At 34.0% G+C, this 20,444-nt stretch overlaps 1 protein-coding gene across 19 annotated transcripts in view; it reads left to right on the top strand.

Annotated features, from left to right (window-relative positions):
- The window catches only part of PPIP5K2 (diphosphoinositol pentakisphosphate kinase 2), an 89,510-nt gene that overhangs the window by 45,139 nt on the left and 23,927 nt on the right, over positions 1-20,444 (top strand). For 12 of the 19 annotated variants that reach the window (XM_082458015.1, XM_082458018.1, XM_082458017.1 and 9 more), the window contains exons 20-26: positions 6,840-6,967; positions 7,552-7,666; positions 12,977-13,084; positions 13,174-13,290; positions 16,515-16,682; positions 18,268-18,384; positions 19,042-19,215. In XM_082458015.1, coding sequence (XP_082314141.1) covers positions 6,840-6,967; positions 7,552-7,666; positions 12,977-13,084; positions 13,174-13,290; positions 16,515-16,682; positions 18,268-18,384; positions 19,042-19,215 — 927 coding nt within the window. The remainder of the gene's footprint in view (positions 1-6,839; positions 6,968-7,551; positions 7,667-12,976; positions 13,085-13,173; positions 13,291-16,514; positions 16,683-18,267; positions 18,385-19,041; positions 19,216-20,444) is intronic. The other 7 variants (XM_082458024.1, XM_082458011.1, XM_082458023.1 and 4 more) reach the window with 3 other exon arrangements.

Genomic DNA, 20,444 nt, shown 5'->3' with positions numbered 1-20,444 from the left:
TTTCCTACTTACATAGTGTCTGTATTTTAGGTACATTAGTTACATAGCTAAAGAAATTTCCACCATCTCCTTGTAACTTAAATTTTTATAATGAATTTTTTTAAAGCATTATAATTAGAAGAAACACTAAAGATTAGAGATGGTTAGGAAAGATTTGAGACATCATTTGTATCACTCAACTTATCTGTCATGCTCAACTATTCTCAGTCTCACTTATAGTAATTGTCTTATGATGCAATTAGGTTAGATTTTCTCAACAGTCTGAGAACTTATTTGAAGACATCTCCAATTATTTATCTTGGATAAATTATCTTTGAAGTCTTAGGGTTCTTTGGACAATATTATGCCCAAGCTTCCAGGAATCAGTCTTAGTTTTGTTCAATTCATAATTAAATTTTGGTAATTTTATAACTTTAAAAACAAAGGTCTTTTTATTATGCTTTCCTCGAGTTCCAAGATTATAAATTGAGGAGAGGACAACTTGGGATTTACCTCCCTAACTTTTTGGTTTGACATTCCTTATTGTGGCAGAAACTTGGGATTTCTTCCTTTTTAAAGAACTGTTGAATTCACTTACGTAAATATTATGCTTTGTTACTTTAGTCTCCATGGACAAGATTTAGGTATTTTCAGTCACTGAACAGATAACTCAAATTGTAAACATATTTATAGTAATTGTAATAAAGCTGTAATTTGTAATGGAAAAAATGAGAAATTTGCACGTTTACTTGACAAAGAATATTTCAAGCTTACAGACTTGATGACTTAGTCAAATAGTGTAATATTTTGACTAGATTAAGAGAGTATTGCTATCTTTGCAGGAAAAATGTATATGTGTTCTGCTATGTCTCCAAAAAATCAATTTTCACTCTTACATTGCATTAATTTTTATAGCTATGGTGTGTGAATTATGTAATTCTAATCATATGTAAGCTTAAGTATGATCAACATGATTTTTTAGTTACTTTGAGAATTAATAGTTTTAATTATGGTAGGTATTTTTGCTGTGATAAAATCAACTTTTTAGCCTCAGTGCTCAGAAAATAGCCCTGATTTACAAATGATACTTAAAAATTGGGAATTCCCTGGCGGTCCAGTGGTGTGGACTCTGTGCTTTCACTGACAAGGGCCTGGGTTCAATTACTGGTCGGGGAACTAAGATCTTGCAAGCCACACGGCGTGGCCAAAAAAAAAAAATGGTACTTAAAAATAATCACAATGGAATGTGACATCAGCATCGTGGTGGTGTGACATGCTCCCTTTGTCTCTCCCCTTCAATCTACAACAGTAAAACATGCATAACTCAACAAAGGTGCCTCTGCTCAACACACCAGCATGCCACAAAATTCCATACATCTGTATACCTGAAAGTGGCTGGACTGAAACATATAGAGGAGGTGGAACCAGGGGAACAGTACAGGCAGTACCTGTGATCCCAGGCTCCTAGCCACAGTTGGCTGAGCCTGCAGCCTCAGAGAACCCAGGAGCGGTGGCGCACACGATTCCAGCCTCTCAGCTTCAGTGGCATCCATGGCCACAAGGAACCGGGCATTAGTGACAGTGGGGCCTGCAACCCCAGCCAGGGACGTCCCTGTAGCTCTCACTACCCCCTGCAACTGCCCGTAGTGGCAGTGCCCTTGAATGCTACAATCCTGGACACAGCAGGGGTACCTGTGACCCTGGCTCCCTCCCCCACCTTATTGGTCCCCTTGTAATGGTGGAGCCTAAAACCTTTGAGACCCTGAACACCGTGGAGGTGCCTCCTCTTCCAGTGCCCTAGGCAATGACACCAGCACCACCAGCAACAACAAGGCACCAATGACCCTGGAGGCACAATAGCAACAACGAGCACACCGGGTAACAACTCTAGCAGGTGTGGTGGAGTGTCAAAAGTGTCATTTCTCAAATATGACCAAAGGCAGCTCACGTAAGAAAAACCAAAATCTTGTACTATAGTGCAACCTACTGGAAAAGAGAAAAAAGGCCTCTAAATACTAATCTGTTGAATTGTGAGAATGAAGTTTAAAAAAACACTTTACTTAAAGAAGAAAACTCTTCACACTTCAAATGTGCCAGCAGAGGAACATAAAACACCATAAAGAACCACGGTAACACAGTATCACAAAGAGAAAATGACAGTTCCCCAGAAACTGAACTTAAAGTCTTGGAATATTGCAAACTAATTGGTAGAGAATTCAAAATGGCTATCATTTAAAAAAAAAAAAAAAAGCTGTCATGAAGAAACTCAGCGAGCTTCAAGAAAACTCAGAAAGGTAGTCCAGTGAGCTCAGGAATAAAATGAGTGAATAGAAGAAATACTTTACCAAAGAGACCAAAAAAACTCTTAAAAATATGTATAGCTGATTCACTTTGTTGTAAAGCAGAACCTAACATACCATTGTAAAGCAATTATACTCCAATAAAGATATTAAAAAAAAAAAACCACACAGAAATTCTGGATCTGAAGAATTCAAGAAATAAGATGGAGAATGCATTAGAAAGTATTGGAAATAGAGCAGACTATATGGAAGAGAGAATTAGTGAGCTTGAAGATAGAATTATGGAAGTGCTACAGGTAGGAGAGGAGAGAGAATTAAGATCTAAAACAATGAGGGAATTCTTTGAGAACTGTCTGATTCTATTTGGAAGGGCAACATCAGGATGCTGGCTGTCCCAGAAGGAGAAGAGAGGGAGAAGGGAACAGAAAGTTCATTTAAAGAAATAATAACTGAGAACTTCCCAAATCTAGGGATGGAACTGGATATACAAGTTCATGAAGCTAAAAGAATTCCTAAATCCCTAAATGGTGAAAAAACTGTAACCTATCCCTCTAAGATCAGGAGCAACACAAAGATGCCCATTCTCACCATTCTTATTCAATATAGTATTGGAAGTCCTAGCCAGAATAATTAGGTAAGAAAAAGAAATAAAAGGGATCCAAATTGAAAAGGAAGAAGTTAAACTGTGACTATTGGCAATGATATGATTTTATGTTTAGAAAACCCTGAAGACTCCTCAAAAAAACTGTTAGAAGTAATAAATACAGAAAAGTTGCAGGGCATAAAATCAACATACAAAAATCTGCCGCATGTCTATACACTAACAACAAACTAACAGAAAATGAAATTAAGAAAATCCCATTTACAATCTCAACAAAAAGAATAAAGTACCTAGGAATAAATTTAAGCAAGGTAATAAGAGACTTGTGCACTAAAAACTGTAAGACATTGTTGAAAGAATTTGAAGACCCAAAGAAATGGAAAGATATCCCGTGCTCGTGGATTGGAAGAATTAACATTGTGAATGTGACCACATTACCTAAAGAAGTCTATAGATTTAATGCAATTCCTGTCAAACTCCTAGTGACATTTTTCACAGAAATAGAACAAAAAATTCTAAAATTTATATGGAACAAAAAACCCCAAATAGCCAAAGCAGTCCTAAGAAGAAAAGAACAAAGCTGGAGTTATCACACTCGCTGATTTCAAATTATACTACAAAGCTATAGTAATCAAAACAGTATGATATTGACAGAAAAGCAGACATGTAGATGTATGGAACAGAATTGAGAGCCCAGAAACAAACCCGCACATATATGGACAATTAGTTTATGATAAAGGAGCCAAGAACATACAATGGAAAAAGCATAGTGTCTTCAATATAGTATTGGGAAAACTGGACAGCCACATGCCAAAGAATGAAACTAGACCACTATATCACACCATACACAAAACTCAAAATGTATTAAAGACTAGAATGTAAGACCTGAAACCATAAAACTAAAAGAAAACATAGTATGCTCCTTGAAGTTGGTCTTAGCAATATCTTTTTGGATATGTTTCCTTGGGCAGGGAAACAGAAGCAAAAATAAACAAATGGGACTACATCAAACTAAAAAGCTCTGTACAGTAAAGTAAATCATCAACTAAACGAAAAGACAACCTACCGAATGGGAGAAGATATTTACAAATCATATATTCAATTTGGGGGTAATATCCAAAATATATGAAGAACTCATACAACTCAACAACAACAAAAAAACAGCCTGATTAAACAATGGGTAGAGGAGCTAAATATTTTTCCAAAGAAGACATACAGATTGCCAGGAGGCTCATGAAAAGATATTCAACATCACTAATTATTAGAGAAATGCAAATCAAAACCACAGTGAGAGATCACCTCAGGCCTGTTAGAATGGCTGTTATCAAAAAGGCAAGAAATAACTAGTACTGTAGAGGATGTGGAAAAAAGTGTGGTACACTGTTGGTGGGAATGTAAATTGGTGCAGCCACTATGGAAAACAGTATGGAGATTCCTCAAAAAATTAAGAGTAGAAATACCCTATGATCCAGCTATTCCACTTCTGGGTATTTATCTGAAGAATATGAAGACTCTGATTCGAATAGATACATGCACCCTGTGTTCATTGTGGCGTTCTTTACAATAGCCAAGATATGGAAAGTGCCCATTGATGAATGGATGGATGAAGAAGTAGTATATATAATACAATGGAATACATAAAAAAGATACAATCTTGCCATTTGTGGCAACATGGATGGACCTTGAGGGTGTTATGATAAATAAGTCATTCAAAGAAAAACTAATACTATATGATTTCACTCAAATGTGAAATATTAAAAAACTTTTTAAATAAATGAACAAACCAAGCAAAACAAACATGTATTTATAGAGAAAAGAGTAATAATTACCAGAAGGGAAAGGGGGTGAATTGAGTATAGGGGGTAAACTGTATGGTGATGGGTAGAAACAACTTTTGGTGTTGAGCATACTGTAGTTTATACAGAAGTCAAAATATAATGTATGCATGAGACATGTTATAAACCAATGTTACCTCAGTAAATTAAATAAATAGTAAAAGAGCGTTGATGGTATGATGGAAGATAAGAACATCTAAAGATTATATTTGTTATTAAGAGTCTTAATTGAGATGGCACACATTTATTGAAGTTTGAAGATCATTTCTTTGGTGATTGTATTATGAAATGCAGAGGATTCTTTATAATAGCATTTGCAATATAAAGTCCAATGATACTCTCATTAAATATCACCACATAATAAGCTTTCAAATATCTTCATCTGTTATTTTAATCAGTTCTTTTTATGGCAGAAATATTATAAGAGAACTTGGGTATCTAACAATTAATTATTTGGTCCTAGTTGGTTGTGGCAGCTTGCTTTTTCAGCTCTACAAAATATGTCACTGTTTTGAAGGGAAAGGTTTTTTTATTATGAAAGTAATATATCTTTGTTATAAAATTAGAAAATATAGATATAGCCAAAAAAAAAATCAGTATGCCATTACCAACTAGAGAAAAACATTTCACTGTTTTGGAAAATTCTAAAAGGCCTTTTTCCTTAAATTCATAAAATTTTTTTCATAAATTCGTATATATAACAAATGTATTCTTTGCAAAAATGGAACCAGGAAATGCATACTATTTTATAACCTGATTTTTTTTTTCTTGGCATCAAGAAATTTTTTCCAAATCAGTAAAGCTAAATATACTTCATTTTTCCTAATGGCTGAATGATGTGATGTAATAATAACTATTTAACCAATTTCTCACATTTGGAAATGTGGATTCTTTTACTTTCTTTCACTCTCCTTATACATATGTCTTCTACATACAGTTTTGTTACAGACTAGCAGTGTATGAGAGTGCCTGTTTCATTACACCTTGCTAATAACAGAAAAATTTCCTTTGATGATTTTAATTTCAACATTTTCCTTTTGTTTACACATACATACACAATTGCATACATATTTCTTTTTTTCATACCAATTTCACAGTCATCTGTGTTGGTGAGATTATTTAACCAACCAAGCTTTTGTGTTTAAGGTAAATGACCCAAGAGGTTCCATTTTCATACGTCTTCCATCTAATCAGTCAGCCTTTTCTTTATTAGGCAGTTTTGAGATTTATTATCCATACTAAAGTTTTGCCATCTGGGAAGTACCTGATAACAGGAAGTAGCCTTTAAATACAGGTATCCCAGAAGGAACTTGGAGAGAAAGAGTGTGCCTATTTCTTCCCTCTTTTCTACTCTTCCTTCTTTCCCTCTCTGTCCCTGCCTCCCTCCGCCTCCACCCCACTTTCTGCCCTCTTCCTCTTATACCCTCTCTTCCCATCTACACACACATCGCAGATTTTTTTCTTATATCAGGTCATTTTCTCATCTACCCCTTTGGACTGTAATTTTTATTATAATTATTACAATTACTATGTTTTCTTAACATTTTGGATTGTAATTCCTCATTTAATTAACTTATAATGGTTGTAGAGCTCATTAAGTTTGATAATTTCATGGCATTTTTGGCTAACCACTAGTTAAAACTTTTACAGTATTGGCCAAAGGCTTTTAAATAATTTGTTAACCTTTTTAATCTTTGACATCCAAATAGACAAAAATTTCATGGTTTCAATTTATATTTCTTTCTGTATGTTTATTGACTATTTGTTCTGTGCTTTAGTGTTTGTGCCCTTAATCCATCTTTCTTTTAGGGTTGTTTCTACATTTAAAACCTGATTGAGTTGAATACTGTTCATAAAGATTACATTCATCCATTCATCCTATCCTCTTTAGAAATTACTTTCTTTTTCATTTCCACCAAAAAAAAATTCTTCTAATTATACTCAATACTTTGGGGAATAGTGTACTTGAAGTTGCAGAAATGTAAACTAGGAACATTGTATAATGTTCAGAAGAGGCTTAATAAAAATACTTGTCGCTCACTAAAATTCTTAAATTTAGTAGTACCTTTATTGGAGTTCTTTATTATTATACCCTTTTTCTAATGTTGTGTATTTTCTGCTCAGGAATATGGTATAACTAAAGCTGAAAAACTGGAGATTGCCAAAGGCTACTGTACTCCTCTAGTTAGAAAAATTCGCTCAGATCTTCAAAGGACACAAGATGATGACACTGTAAATAAACTCCATCCTGTGTAAGAGACTGTACTGGTATTTAAGTCTATAGGCATCTGTTTTTGCATTCTTCAAATCTAATTACTTTTTAATGTTCCTATGGCTAAATCAGGAGTGTATCACTTGGCACACTGTGGAAATAAATACTACCTAGGTATTTCTAATAGTTAACTTCCAACCAAGGTTCTTTTTGGCTCCAAATTGGAGAAAAAACTGAGGCAAACAGGGAAAGGGGATCTGTGTTATCATTCACATGTGATCATCAGTGATCATCCTCATTCAGCAGTATTAACATCTGTGAGCTTCTTTAGTGCTGTGACCTCTTTCATTGTTAATAAAGGTGCTTAAATGACCTATTTACAGTGAACTTGACTAATATTAACACTTCTTTGACTAATCTCAGTGGTCCCAGTTAGTTCCAGTTATCTTCATGTTAGAGGAATAGCTGCTAAGATAACACCTCAATTGTGATTGGAAGAGTGATAGATTTGCTTACTATGTTCTTTTACTTCTAGTAAGATTAAATTCCATTTTACAAAATAATTTCATTAGTTAAGTTTTAACTGCATGGTTATGTTTTAACACTATCTGCTCCTTACTTTAGGTATTCCAGAGGTGTTCTGTCACCTGAACGTCATGTCCGTACCAGATTATATTTCACCAGTGAAAGTCATGTACATTCTTTACTGTCTATTCTTCGCTATGGTGCCTTATGTGATGTAAGTAGAATAAGTTATATAAATCTATTTAACAAATATGTGTTATTGAATTTGTAATCGAATCACTAACACCATTTTTTACTGTGCAGTTTTTAATAATTTATTATTTACCATCATTTGTCAAGGGTATACTGTATACCAAGCACTCAGCTAGATGTTGGAGATAATGACATGTTCTCTTCCCTTTGGAGAAGATCCATTTAAGCAAACAATAATACAAAATATTGTAGGTGATGTTACAGGCCAGTGGCGGTGAGGCAAAGAGAAGCTGATGAATTTGCATTATTTAGGGGTTAGAATCAATAGGACTTGGTGTTTGGTTGGACATTGTGACTCTTATTTACTGTTATGTAATGAATCATACCAAAGGTTACTGCCTTAAAACAACCACAGTCATTTTATTTTTCTCTCTCATGGTTTAAAGGCTGACTGTGATCAGGCAGTTTTGCATTGAGTCTCTCGTGAGGTTGCAGTCAGACAGTGGCTCGGGCTCAAGTCATCTCACAACTTTCTTCTCATGCCTGGTGCTTGATGCGCTGGCTGTCACGTGGGACCTTGGCTGGGGTTGTTGACAAGAATACCTACAATGGCCTCTTCCGGTGACCTGCTTCCTCAGAACATAGCAGCTGAGTTCCAAAAGTGAACTTCCTAAAAGAGCAAGGAGCAAGCACAAAGAATTTTTATGACCTAACTTATGAAGTTATGTAGTATCACTTCTGCTGAGCTTTTTTGGTGGAGGCAGTCACAGAGGTCCATCCAGGTTCAAGGGGTGGGGAATAGACCCATATTACTAGATGAGTGGAGTATCACTGTCACTTCTTATTGTAAGATGAATACTTGGGATTGGATGAATTTTGGTGGCCATATTTGGAAAACAGAGTCTATCACAGTATGTCCGTTACCCACACAATCCATATTTCTCCCTCATGCAAAATTCACGTAATCTCTCCTCCAGTATTCCCTCAGGCTTATCTATTATAGCATAAACTTGACATCCAGGATCTCATTATCTAAATCAGGTCCAGGTATGGATGGGACTCCTTGGGCAGAGCTCCTTGAGTTCTCAAGAGAACTCAGTCTCATTTCAAAGACCTGTGAACTGAAGATAGCAATTGTCTGTCCTTCATACATTCGACATACAGTGGTGGGGATAAGCATAGAATAACTGCTGTAGATAACCTTTTCAAAAGAGGGGAAAACAGAAGGTACACCATGGTCACTGGTCCATAGCAATTTTGAAATCTGCTTAGATACTTACTGCCCATTCCTTAATTAGGGCTCTGTCATACTGCCAGGGAGTTGTTTATAATGGTTCATGGCTTCATACTTTGGGTTCTTGATTGCTTCATCTAGGTCATCCTTCCTTTTCCATAAAAAGTAGCTCACATTTGCAGCTAAGTAATTTTCTTTAACCTGCTTCCTGTCCAAGGAAGTTTTGGGATCCAAAGGTCTGTTTATTTTTAGTTCAAGATGGTGTAATTTAAAAAACAAAACAAAAAGGAGTAACTTATAATCTACTTTATTAAACAGTTCACACCCACAAATCTTAAGAATAAGCCCATTTCTACATTGGGCTCCCTCTGTGTCTACTGAGGGATAGTACTCAGCAGTCCTTATTGCTTAATAGTGAGTATCTGAGAGACATGCTAGTATAATCCTGAGAAAGTCTTTGCGTCTTTGAAAGGTCTGTGAGCCTTAAATCTTTCTGAAGTCTTAGCGTTTTTACAATCACACCCATGTTTTCATGACAGATTCCTGCGTTTCTGTTCTTCCTGGAAGCCACTTTTTAACTATAGCATTTTTTGCTCTCTGGAGAGGCTAGGAATGAGAAACAGTTTTATTTCTGAACTCTGCAAGTCTTGGCTCCTTTAATTAACCATTTCCCTGTAGTTTATCTCCCTCCTCTCATAGTTCATCACAGGCAGTGAGAAGAATCTTGGTGGCCTTTTGAGAATTTTTCCTGGAATTTTTGGTAGCTAGCTCATTGAGTTCCACTGTCTACAGGCTACAGTGTTTCTACACTTTATGCCACTACATAGCAAGGGTTCTTTTTCCTATAGTTTCCAGTAACATTTTTTTTTAACCTTCCTATAGTCCCTCACCAACAACCTCCTCAGTGCCCTTGCAGGCTTTCACTAACACTCTCTTTTTGAGGCATTTTAACTTTCACCAACACTCTCCTTGAGGCCCTTTCTTTGCTTACAGGTGTGGAAGGTAAGAAAGAAAAGAGAGTCAAGAAAGGTTCCCATATTTCTAACAGGATCATCTACAAAATTACCCATCATTCACTGAAAGTAACACTTGGGGGAGTATCAGGCATTAGAAGGAAAGTAATGAGGTTAGATAGCTTGAATTTGAGGCACTAGTAGGCTAGTCAAGTGAAGATGACCAGTAGTATGTTTATATGTAAGGCTAGAGGTTTGGGTTAAAGGTACAGAGTTGGGAAGCCAACATATTAATGATGGCTGAGGCAGTGGCTATTAATAAGATTCCCAGGAAGTTTGTATTTGAAAAAATTTTAAAAATGATGTTTTAGAGATTGGCAGTGGAAGTGATAACCAGACAGACTTAGAAATTTTAATATCCCCTTTCTTCCTCAGTACACTCAAACCACAGATTATCTAGAATACAGTGTCACTTCTATTATATATCAAAAATATCTTTTCAGCCATCTCCAAACTAGCAAAAAATAAGAATTAAAAAACTTTTTCTATGTATATATTGGCATATACATTTATGCACATCTATTAAAAAAAAATCTTTAAAAGAAAATGAATTCAACTTTGTTTTCTTTTGTACTTTTTAAAATAAAGGGCAGTGAAATGTATGAAGATTTGGTGTATGTCTCCTGATTCTTAATTTCTCTTATCATTGGGCCTTGATGAATAGTTATTATCAGAGTTACCCTAAGACTATGTAAGTGTTCTGTTCCCATCAAATTTTCCAATTCATATGTTCTTTTCTCTTGTTTTTATTTCTTTTTTATTCCTTAATAGAATAGCAAAGTGGCATCCCTCACATACATATGAGGATTAGTGGAGCTTTAATAAAAGAAATAGAGAAAAAAAATGACCCTTAATTAGCAAGGCAAGAGCTTATATATCCATTAGTAATGATGGAATTGTTTTAGGGGAGGAGAGATACATCTCTTATGTGGTCACCTTTTAACTTTATTGCACTTATTTATAAGGTAGAAAGAACATAGAAGATGTAAGAATGGAGAGAAAGCCTATAATTGGAGCATAATAGTGAGTGATGGATAAAATTGTAACAGATAAGTTTGGAGAGGCATGCCTTGAGGATTCTAAGAGGATTGGGAAGCCATTAAAAGGTTTTAAGCAGGGAAGTGAATGGCTTTGGTTGCTGTGTAGACAATAGATAGAAGTAGATATGAGGAAACCATTTAGGGAGCTATCACAGTGATCGAAAGAAAGATGATGTAGTTTAGACTTAGGGTGGTGGCAGTAGAATGAAAGCTTGTTGAGTATATATTGCATTCAGCTACATTTCTAAAACAAAAGCTGAACAACTCCATTCTCATAAAAATCTGGGGTTTAAAAAAATTACATGTGCTTACTAAAGTGAAAATTAAGATCTATACCAAAATGATGTCCTGTTTTCTAATTTTAAAACTTTTAAAAATTTATTTGAACTATAATTAATTATCCCAACTCATATTATCCTAATAAGAGCCTGTAGCTAATATACTTAAAACCTTGTTTGGTCTCTTCCCAGTTGAAATTTTTCATTTTTCAATGTAGACTTGGTAAAATCTATCTCTCCATAATAGACTTTTAAAAAGGTTTGTTAAGGAAATAAGATTATAAACAAGATTTCAAGGAATATATTTAATGATCCTTAATTGTTAAAAAAAAGATTTTTATGAATTCTTGCATATTACTTGTATTCAGGAAGATGCTACAAAATATGTAATTTAATTTGTTCATTACAGCAGACCTAGCAAAGTCTGTAACTGCACCACTGAATTAGATATTAGATGGTGTCCTTATTAATAATGCCATATCACAGAGTCTAATAGATCTTTTCAATCTTGAAAAATTTTAGTATTTAATTAAAACCCATCACTTATAATAATTCACACCTAGTGAAACTCAGTAATGCTATGCTAATTTATGTTTTTCCTATCAATTTTGAAAAAAAAAGTATATACATCTTTGCACACATCCCCTCCTCAAACACAGACATAGACATACACACACAAACACACACAGATGGAGTTTGTACTCTGGAGTGTTGCTTAAGTTGGGAGCAACTGCTCTAGAGCATTTAGAGGTATGAATAGCCATATGTTGAAATAAAGCTAAGAATACATGTAATTACACAAATTACATGATGTGGCTTTAACTTTACTTTTCCAAAAACTTCAGAAGTGGAATGCTTCCTCAGAGATATATAATGTCTAAATTTAAGGAGGAAATATGTGCTGAATTTTAAAAAAATAGGTAATCAGCATGTGGTCTTGAGTTTGGGCTTTTGCATTCAAATTTTATTTTTTTAAAACAAAGCATATTCCATACTAAATTCCAAAATATTGTGTATCTTACTGTATACAAAAAAATTGTTGGATGCTTTTCTGTATTTGTAATATTTATGACATAAAATGAAGGCTATTATCTCTCATGTACATAAGGTCTAAGTGGACCCTGTTGACTATTGACTGTAGAGTTTGAACTTTGAATAGTTTTGCCTTTTCAGATATAATTTTCTACTTTGAATGCTTGTAATACATGTTCTCTAAGATCCCTTTCAGTTCTGATGCTCTTTAATTACATGTTTAAAGACCATTGATTCTCTAAATGCAGGTGGGGTGGTGAAGGAGATGGTTTTAAGAATCTGCCTATGCCTCCTCCTGCTGATTGTTTTAAAATATCTCTATAGTGTTAATGAGGGATATTTACTACTTTTATGCGATAGTATTCTGTTTATGAAGCATGACACTATATTAGTTACTTTGGGACTTAAGGTTAACAACTGCCCCTTACCCTTAGAATTCAGTTATAGGTATCATATTTCAAGAGATTCTTTATTTTTACTTTGAGTTATTTTTTTTAAAAAAATTACCACTGAAGTGTCTAATACTACCGCTTAGAGATTTTAAAACTAATTTATTTAAGCTTAAGTAATTTATTGAGATTTAAATGAGTGGAGTTATTTTGAAAGACTGTGTGTATAAGTATTCACCTCATTTGTGTGGTATCAATCAGGATTAAACAAATTACCATAATGAAAATAAAGTGGTTTTAAAGTAACATAATATGAGAAAATGCTTACCATTTACCTTTTGTTCAGGAATCAAAGGATGAACAGTGGAAACGAGCTATGGATTATTTAAATATTGTCAATGAACTCAACTACATGACTCAGATTGTTATCATGCTTTACGAGGATCCTAACAAGGTAACAGAGTCTTGATTTGCATGTGTTACCAGAGGTAAATAAATAATTCGAAGTTTCTCATTTTGAAAGTGTTCTGTAATATTTTTTAGGATCTTTCCTCTGAGGAACGCTTTCATGTTGAATTACATTTTAGTCCAGGAGCCAAAGGATGTGAAGAAGACAAAAATTTACCATCTGGCTATGGATATAGACCAGCTTCAAGGGAGGTAATGAAGATGAAATTTTCATTGCTTAGTTACTATAGTTCTAAATATAAATGAGGTTTCTTTAAGAATTTTCTATTATGTACTATAATTCTTATCTCAACTATGTAGCAAGATGGTTTAAATTTCTTGAAGTATGATTTGGGTAGACAACATTTTTATGCATATTAGAATTTTATATTTTATCTTTTCTCTAGATTTTTTGGATTTTTAAGATCAGTACTTAGAATGGATAACTATAATTTTTTTTTTTATAACTTTTATTTATTTATTTATTTATTTATTTTTGGCTGTGTTGGGTCTTCGTTTCTGTGCGAGGGCTTTCTCTAGTTGCGGCAAGTGGGGGCCACTCTTCATCGCGGTGCGCGGGCCTCTCACTATCGCGGCCTCTTTTGTTGCGGAGCACAGGCTCCAGACGCGCAGGCTCAGTAGTTGTGGCTCACGGGCCCAGTTGCTCCGTGGCATGTGGGATCTTCCCAGACCAGGGCTCGAACCTGTGTCCCCTGCATTGGCAGGCAGATTCTCAACCACTGCGCCACCAGGGAAGCCCTATAATTTTTGTTTTTGTCCCCAGGTCCTACTTGAGGACTAGTCCATTCTTTACTGTGCTAAGCACTTGTTATGAATTACTGCATTTTAATTTTTAACCTTACAAAAGTTAAATATGTACTCAGCTTTAAACTTTTTTTACTAAACTATAATACATATTCGTAAACATACCTAAATCATAAGTGTGTAGTTTAATGATATATCACAAAATGAACACAATTGTAAAACAACTAGCCAGGTTATAGATAGAATATCATTCTAGAAGAACCAGTTGTGCCCCCTCTGTCTCACAACCTCCCTGCCTTCTCCCCAAAGTTACCTACTATCATGACTTTTGGCACCATAGATTAATTTTGTCTATTTTTGGACTTTATGATCACAAATGAAATCACAAAATATGTGCTTTTTTGGGGCGGAGAGTGGGTTTGGCTTCTTTCATTATGTGTTTGAGATTCATCTGTTCTTCATTTTTGTTGCCTTGTAGGATTACATTAAATAAATATGGTGCAGTTTATTAATCCATTTCACTATGATGATCATTTGATTTGTTTCCAGTTCAAGGTTTGAAGATGGATGCTTTTATGAAGATTCTTGTTCAGGTCTTTTTCTGAACATACGTACACATTTCTTTTGGATATATATGTAGGTGTAAAATTGCCGGGTTATAGGGTATGCATATGTTCAACTTTTTAAAATACAGTTAAATAACTTTCCAAAGATACTACCATATCTTTATCAGCACTTGGTATGATTAGTGTTTTTAATATAGCTATTTTGGGGACTATGTAGTGATATCTTGTTGTGGCTTAAATTTACATTACCCTCACGACCAATAAGGATTAGTACCTTTTCTTATATTCATTGGTCATTTGAATATGCTTTTTGTGAAGTGCTGCTGGCTAGGACTAGTGTGGTGTTGAGTAGAAGTGTTGATACTAAGCATCCTTAGTATCATCTTGTGCATTCCCAAACTAAAGCAAAAGGTCATGTTTCAAAGTGAACTTTTTGGAATTTTGATTGAAATTACATAAACTCTGCAGATCAGTGTTGAGAGAAATAACACTTTTACAGAATTGAATCTTCTAGTCCAAGGACTTGGTATACAGCTCTGAATTTAGTGAGCTATTCTTTATATGTTCTTGATAAAATTAAGACTTTTTTTAATGTCTTGTATTTACTTTGTCAGAGTAATTCCTAAATTCTTTATGTTATCATAAATGGCTTATTTCAAGTTCATTTTCTGTTTGCTATTTTCATATTGAATTTTAACTCATTTTTATATAGAGATTTTACAACTAACAACCTTACTGCATGCTGTTTATTCATTCTAATAATTTATCCATAGAGTCATTTGAATTTTTTATGTATATGATCGTATCTGTGAATGATGACAAATGTCCAGCAAAATATTGAATAGATTTAGTGATGGTGGGCACTCTTGTCTTTCAGTGATTTATTAATTGTGATGATTGTTTCAAGTTTTTAGATATCCCTTACCTGGTTGAAGAAGTTTATCTTTATTTTCTATACCCCTTAGTTTGATGAAGGTTTTTATGTACTTCTGCTTGGCTTCTTTTAGCTAATGTACGTTCATAAGATTCATTGATGTAATTAGTTTTAGTTTGCCCATTCTTAGTGTTTTAAAATATGTATTTTAGTGTAATTTACCCAATTTATCCGTCCTGTTTATTTATTTTTAAATTTATTTATTTTATTTATTTATTTTTGGCTGCATTGGGTCTTCGTTGCTGTGCGCGGGCTTTCTCTAGTTGTGGCGAGCATGGGTGACTCTTGGTTGAGGTGTGTGGGCTTCTCACTGTGGTGGCTTCTCTTGTTGTGGAGCATGGGCTCTAGACGTGTGGGCTTCAGTAGTTGTGGCATGCGGGCTCAGTAGTTGTGGCTTGCGGGCTCTAGAGCGCAGGCTCAGTAGTTGTGGCACACGGGCTTAGTTGCTCTGCGGCATGTGGTATCTTCCCGGACCAGGGCTCGAACCTGTGTCCCCTGCATTGGCAGGCAGATTCTTAACCACTGCGCCACCAGGGAAGCCCTACCCGTTCTATTTAGATGGATATTTAGTGTAACTTTTTAAAACATATCTGTTTTCTGTACTATACTGTGAGAGTCTTATAATTTGAGACAGTATCTTATTCATCTGTGTCTTGGCATATGGTACATACTAACTAAATATTCAGTGAGTCATCAAATGGTTGTTATTTAAGTATGCAGTCATCACATTTGTTGGAAATATTTGGCATAGAGTTTGAATTTTCTAAAATTTATAACTTCAGATACTGTTTCAGTTTGTGGTTGAGTTGATGGCATTACTGGTAACAAAACTGATCTCTTTTTTCTTACTGTCATTTATTATTATTGCTTATTTATTTGGGCATTGGATGAAATTTAATTAAGTACTTTGTTTTATATGGCTTTTTATTGTCGTTTTATGGTTTAATTTATCCAAAGAGTATGTATTTCTTGAAGTCGGGAACTCTATCATCTGTCTTACAATATCCAGAATAATACTAGGCTGTCATAAGAATTCAATTATTAATTCACTTGAATAAACAAACTTGTATATGTACTGCAAGTGACTACACCAGTTGGTGGTTGAATTTGTTCATCTGAAGAGATTGATTTGTTTTATCTGAATTTTATTATGTTATATTCTTTCTGCACAGAATGAAGGCAGGAGATCTTTTAAAATTGATAGTGATGATGAGCCACATACTTCTAAGAAAGATGAGGTTGATCGAGCTGTGATATTGTTTAAACCTATGGTATCAGAGCCAATTCATATACACAGGAAGTCTCCACTTCCAAGATCTAGGAAGATGGCTGCAAATGAAGTAAGTATATATCAGAGCATGTCTTTTATTAAGTAAACTAACTATATTTTAATAAAACAGAAAAGAAAATACAGCTTTAATTATCAAGCTTGGGAACCTAACAGATTTTTAATTGTCAACTTTATTTTTCAAATAAATTTTTTAAAATATAGAGGCAGTTAGAAAATACAAAGATTAATTTTAGAATTTGGAGCTTTATAGTTTTCATAGCAAAGTTGAATAGAAATAGTAAAATAAGACCTTTCGAAGACTTGATCCATTATTTTCTTGTCACTTTAAGTTATTCTAATAAAGAACTTTTTTAGAAGTCTGATTTAATGGATCAGGAATAATTTTTGGTTAAAAGTAGTGAGGAATTGCCAGAGATGCTTCAGCAACAACTGATTCCAATGACACTGTAGATTAAGATGTGAAATTCTGAATTGTTAACCTGATTGCAAAAGTCAGTATAGGAATTTGAAAATTTGATGCTATGGTTGAAAAATTTACCTTTGTATTAAGGTCTATAATGAAATAACTTAGGCTAATTCTTATGCTCACTAACAAAATAACATTTAAATAACTACTAAAATAACATTTAAAAGGAAAGTTGAGCAGTTGGAATAAAGTTTAAGTAAATCTTTAACATCTGTATACATTTTTATACTCTGAATACCTTCTTTTTGGTTTATTTATATTCTCTGTAGGATGATTCCCCCAGCACTGATTTGAGATCAGTGCTTATAAATGTTTTCTAAATGCTCAAGTAAAAGTATAAGATAGGAAGAACCATCAACTTTTAATTAGAAAAATATTTTTTGTTGATGATTAAATATGCCAATCTTAAGAGTTAGGTATAACATCTAGCAGTTGGTGAGTAAGAACATAAACCAACAAATGAGAATTATGCTCATTTCTATAGCCCCAAATTATCCAAACGAATGTGCTTTTGATTCTCAAATTTCAAATGTATGTGTCCCAATTTGACAATTATGTATAGGAAAAACATCTCAATAAAATAGATTGTTGTAGTTTTACAATGGAAAATGTATACTAGTTAGGGTTCCCGTGAATGGGATATTTTAAGTTAATTATGGGTTGGCCAAAAAGTTCTTTCCGGTTTTTCCGTGCGCTCTTTCGGCCAACCCAATATAAAAGAGGATGATTAACAATCGTAGAATTTGGAATTATTTGTTCTATTATAGCTTAATTTAAGAATGAGAAATCTGGGGTTATGTTCAGTTATCTTTAATTTCAGAAAATTGGGAAATGACATTTATTAATGTAACCTAAAATACCATTTGTGTGAGGGCAGTGATTTTGGTGTTGTTGAACAAAGCAATCTGCAATTCATCAGACTGTTCAGAATTTCACCATTAAACCTTTTTCTGAACTCCAGAAGAAGTCTGTAACACTGATACAGTCAAACGTATTCTGAGTCTTCATTTTGCACCTCATCTGTATTTGTGAAATCTTCAACAAAATCACTGCCCTTTGTTAACTCTTAAAGCGCAGAACACATTTATAAACCTTTTTCTCGTAAATACTTAAATAGTTGCTTTCAAGAGATTATTTCTATGCCATGCTAAACTTTTACTTCTATAAGGTAAATTATTCAAGTAAAACCTTGAAGACTTTTTCCAGCGTCCATCATCTCCATGGATATCAGAAGTTTGTACTTCCAAAAGACATACAGAGAAAAAGACTATTCTCTTCATTTTGTGCAAGTAGATTTTACTCTGTCCTCACTGTCTGAAACCTGAACATGCAAACATGTAAAATGAGAATGTTTGCTGCATGTTTTGCCTACTGAACTCTATAAATAATCTTTGGAGGGGGTAAATAAATAGATAGCTTGAAAGTGTAAACAAGTGCAATTTGAATCCTCCATCTTATGATCTCTAATTTTTTTTGTCTGGCAGACAGATTTCCTTTCATACATATATACAATGAAGTCTCTTTAACCCTTTGCAGGATTCTTTAGTGCTTTGGGTTGAAAAGTTTGCCCAGTATAGCATAAAACCTCTTGAATATCATATTTTTAACATTGCTAAGATAAAAAATTGTTAAAATCTTTCCAGTTCTAAGAGGGAAGCGACAACTATTAAGCAGTATAAATATTTTGTATATTTAAGATAGTAATGTAATTCTCATAATCATTATTACTCACAATTAGATTTATAAGTGATTCCTATCAATTTCTCAAATATTAAAATATTTGGCTCCCAAATTACTGTTTAATAGTTTTTTAAAAATTGATAAACAAATGCAAACAAACTGTATTTTTTTTTCTTTCTGATCATTTGGCTCTGTTGTATCTAACTTTGCATGCTCTGCTTTTTTTTTTTTTTTTTTTTTTTTGCCCCTTTCTCACTTCCAGGAAGAGAGCCCCCTGAGTGTGTCTAGCCCAGAGGGTACTGGTACCTGGCTGCATTACACCAGTGGTGTGGGTACTGGGCGTCGAAGACGCAGATCAGGGGAACAAATCACTTCTTCCCCTGTCTCCCCCAAATCATTGGCTTTCACATCCAGTATTTTTGGCTCATGGCAACAGGTTTTTAAACTTTACTTCATTAAACATTTTTCCTCCCCGCATTCAGAGCAACAAACAGCTGTCTTTGAGGACATCTAATCCCTTATATTTTACATCAGAGTAAATCCTTCTGTTTTTAAATTTTGAATTCACTTAAAAATGCTTGTAATGTCTCACAATATTTGAGGGAAAGAAACCGCTTACATTGCATGTGTTTAACATTTTTACTGGGGGGGTTTTAAATATCCAGGATTTTAAAATTAGTCAATAAATTTTATACTCCTGGAACTTTAGCTTGTTAATTAAAATTTTTTAAATGTAAAGAAATCTTTTTTTGACTTATTTATTCTTTAAAATATTCAGAAATGAAATTACATAATTTTATGGTAAGAAAATTTAATAACCTTTTCCCCCCATAATTGAAAAATAGATTCCATTTGGAATTTGCTGAGAATGTAAACATTTTTTTAAATATCAAAATTTATGTGGCCCTGTGTTAATTAGCAGGATACATCTAATACTGATGGTTCTCTCCCTCGCTTTCTATTATCTGGAAGTATCTAATAATTACATACAGTATGGGGTTTTTTTAGTTGTATAATAAATATCTTAATGCTCTCTTTAAGATAAAAGGGGACAATGTATATGTGCCCATCAACAATATGCCCCAACAAAAGGGGTCAAAATAAAATTACTTCAGAAGGACTTTTTGTGATGACATTTGGAAACTTAAAATACTATGGGTTTTTTTGGTTTTCTGTTTTTTCACAATGGAAGGTCTGCTCTTACACGTGACTTTTCCAAGAATTTCAGCAATTTCCTTTTGGAAATATAATGCATTGATTATAGGAAAAGGGATTATGGTATCCATTAAGGCTGTGAATATTTAAAGGTTACTCTGATAAAGCCTGTGCATGGATCAGTAATTGTATGGTGATCTCAACAGTCTGTCTGTCCTTTCTTTTGTTTGTGATTGTTTTTTCCCCCTTCAAATACAGGAGCCGTTTAAGAGTGGGCATTTGGCTTCTTTTAAGAGAGAGTGAAATTTTATCAGTCTATTAACTGTTTCTTTTCATCTGTCTTGTTTCATACATGATATTTAATTCTGAATGCCTGCTTCGCACCACTTCATTGCAAGGACCTCATATGAAATGGACTCCCTTCAGAAGGGGATCTTGCATGATCTTTCATAATTTGTGTATTTCTACTAATATTTATCATACAGCTTATTAACCTTTGTCTGTCTGGAA

The sequence above is a fragment of the Balaenoptera physalus genome (genome assembly GCF_965194825.1).
Source record: "Balaenoptera physalus genome assembly, chromosome: 3".
NCBI lineage: Eukaryota > Metazoa > Chordata > Mammalia > Artiodactyla > Balaenopteridae > Balaenoptera > Balaenoptera physalus.
Note: the sequence above shows the minus strand (reverse complement) of the source record. Positions and strands in the feature narration are given on the sequence as shown.